Genomic DNA, 1,857 nt, shown 5'->3' with positions numbered 1-1,857 from the left:
TAAAAAGGAGTGGACTTAGTACGGTTCCTTGTGGAAGTCCTCTGTTTAAGGTTCTACTGTCGTAAAAAATACCCTGTTCATAGAAGTCCACCCTTCTGGGGCCGATTAAGTTGCCTAGGAACTTCTTATATCCTATAGGAATATTCATAGAATTAACAATCTTAAATAGTTTCACAGGGTCAACATTGTCATATGCTCCTCTAATGTCCAAGAAAAGGCCCCCTGTAGGGATCCTTTTAGTGAAGGCCCTGTAGACATGCAAGTTAATCAAAGCCAAACAGTCTTCACAAGACTTACCCCTTCTAAATCCGAACTGACAGTTAGGAAGAATATAGTTGAGTTCCACATATCTTTCCAGACGAGGTTTAATGCATTTCTCGAAAACCTTAAGAATACATGAAGACAATGAGATGGGTCTAAATCCTTTCTTGTTGGGTTTCGGGATCAAAATTGAAGAGAAATAAGACCATGATTTCGGATAGGAACCATCCTTTATTATTAGATTAAAAGCACGCGTTAATTGCTCGAGAGCTGAGAGAGGAAGCATTTTGAGCAAGTCATATCCTATCATATCCGGTCCAGGACTACTCTCGGAACGAGATCGGAGAATGCACTCCCGAACCTCAAAACACTTAAAAGGATGTAGGAAAAAGGAGTGAACTGAATTAGGAGAGACACCAGATTCAAAATCCTCACTCACCCATGGGGGAGCGTAATCGTCGATAAAATCCCTCACTAATTTCTTTTTGCTCTCGTCAGGAGCCGGTAGAGGATTGAGGAAGGCAGCTTTTTTAAACTTTTTGATTGTACTCCAAAACTTCCTAGGGTCAGAGATTAGATTAATGTTATCCACAAAATTACGAAAATTCTCTTTTTTCCTCTTGTTAATTACCTTTCGAGCAGATTGAGACGCTATTCTATATGCTAATAGGTTTTCCCTTGAAGGACGTATGGAAAGATTTCGGAAGTGCAATCTTCTCTCCTCGATTGCCTTTCGGCATTCCTCATCCCACCATGGCTTGTTAATATTCTGTTTGGTGTATTTATTATGATTATTATATTGGGCGTTGGTCGATTTATTGTAGAGGTGCGTTTCCACCATACGCTTTTTATTCGCATCAAAAAACTTAAGTCCGCCAGACCCGTCCGAGACTTTAGCTCCTGCTACGAGGGCGCATTCGATGACTTTGTTATACCAACTCTCATATAATTCTGCTCCGCTTCCAGCCATCTCTGGAAGAGTAGACATCGCTACATTAATGTTCTCGCTAAAGATTTCTTGGTCTAGTTTATCCATGAGTAATTTGCCTCTTCTCTTTTGATGAGGGTCGATAGAACAAGATCTTGTTTGTTGATTAAGTATGTTAATAGTAATCGGAACGTGATCGCTACCCAGTGAATCATGGCCCGTCGACCAGAGGAAATCTAATGAAGAGGAATTGGTTAAAGTTAAATCAGGGACGCTAATATATTCCGGATTAGCCGATATTCTCGTTCCCTCTCCATTGTTTAAGAAGAAAAAAGGAGATTCCTCAATAGAATTACTGAGGGATACCTCTTCCGAGGAGTCTCTGGAGGAGCCCCAGGATACATGTTGAGCGTTAAAGTCCCCGCAAACAATGCAGGTCGCTGACGGAGAGAAGTCTAAAATTCTCCGGAAAATACTGTCCCAGTCTACTCTGTCAATTCGAATTTTAGGGGGTCTATAAAGTGAAACCACAATAATTCTATCGGATGAGATTCTCGAGTCAAAAAAAGAGATACATGTAAATTCGATATCTTGAAAGTTAAAAGGAAAAATATTACATGCAACCGGATCGAGATTTTTTCTACAAATGATAGCTGTACCTCCTCCTA

The 1,857-nt window shown here is 40.3% G+C and overlaps 1 protein-coding gene across 1 annotated transcript; it reads right to left on the bottom strand.

The window, feature by feature from the left end:
• Positions 1–507: 507 nt before the first annotated feature.
• Positions 508–1,503, bottom strand: LOC105448746. The gene is made up of 2 exons (XM_011687487.1): positions 893–1,503; positions 508–821 (listed from the first exon to the last, which is right to left on the bottom strand). The coding sequence occupies exons 1-2, from the start codon at positions 1,295–1,297 to the stop codon at positions 792–794; spliced, it is 435 nt and encodes a 144-aa protein (XP_011685789.1). The 5' UTR covers positions 1,298–1,503; the 3' UTR covers positions 508–791.
• Positions 1,504–1,857: the final 354 nt, after the last annotated feature.

The sequence above is a fragment of the Wasmannia auropunctata genome, unplaced genomic scaffold (genome assembly GCF_000956235.1).
Source record: "Wasmannia auropunctata unplaced genomic scaffold, wasmannia.A_1.0 LD336078.1, whole genome shotgun sequence".
Taxonomy (NCBI): domain Eukaryota; kingdom Metazoa; phylum Arthropoda; class Insecta; order Hymenoptera; family Formicidae; genus Wasmannia; species Wasmannia auropunctata.
The sequence above is the reverse complement of the archived record's forward strand: the minus strand, read 5'-3'. Positions and strand labels throughout refer to the sequence as shown.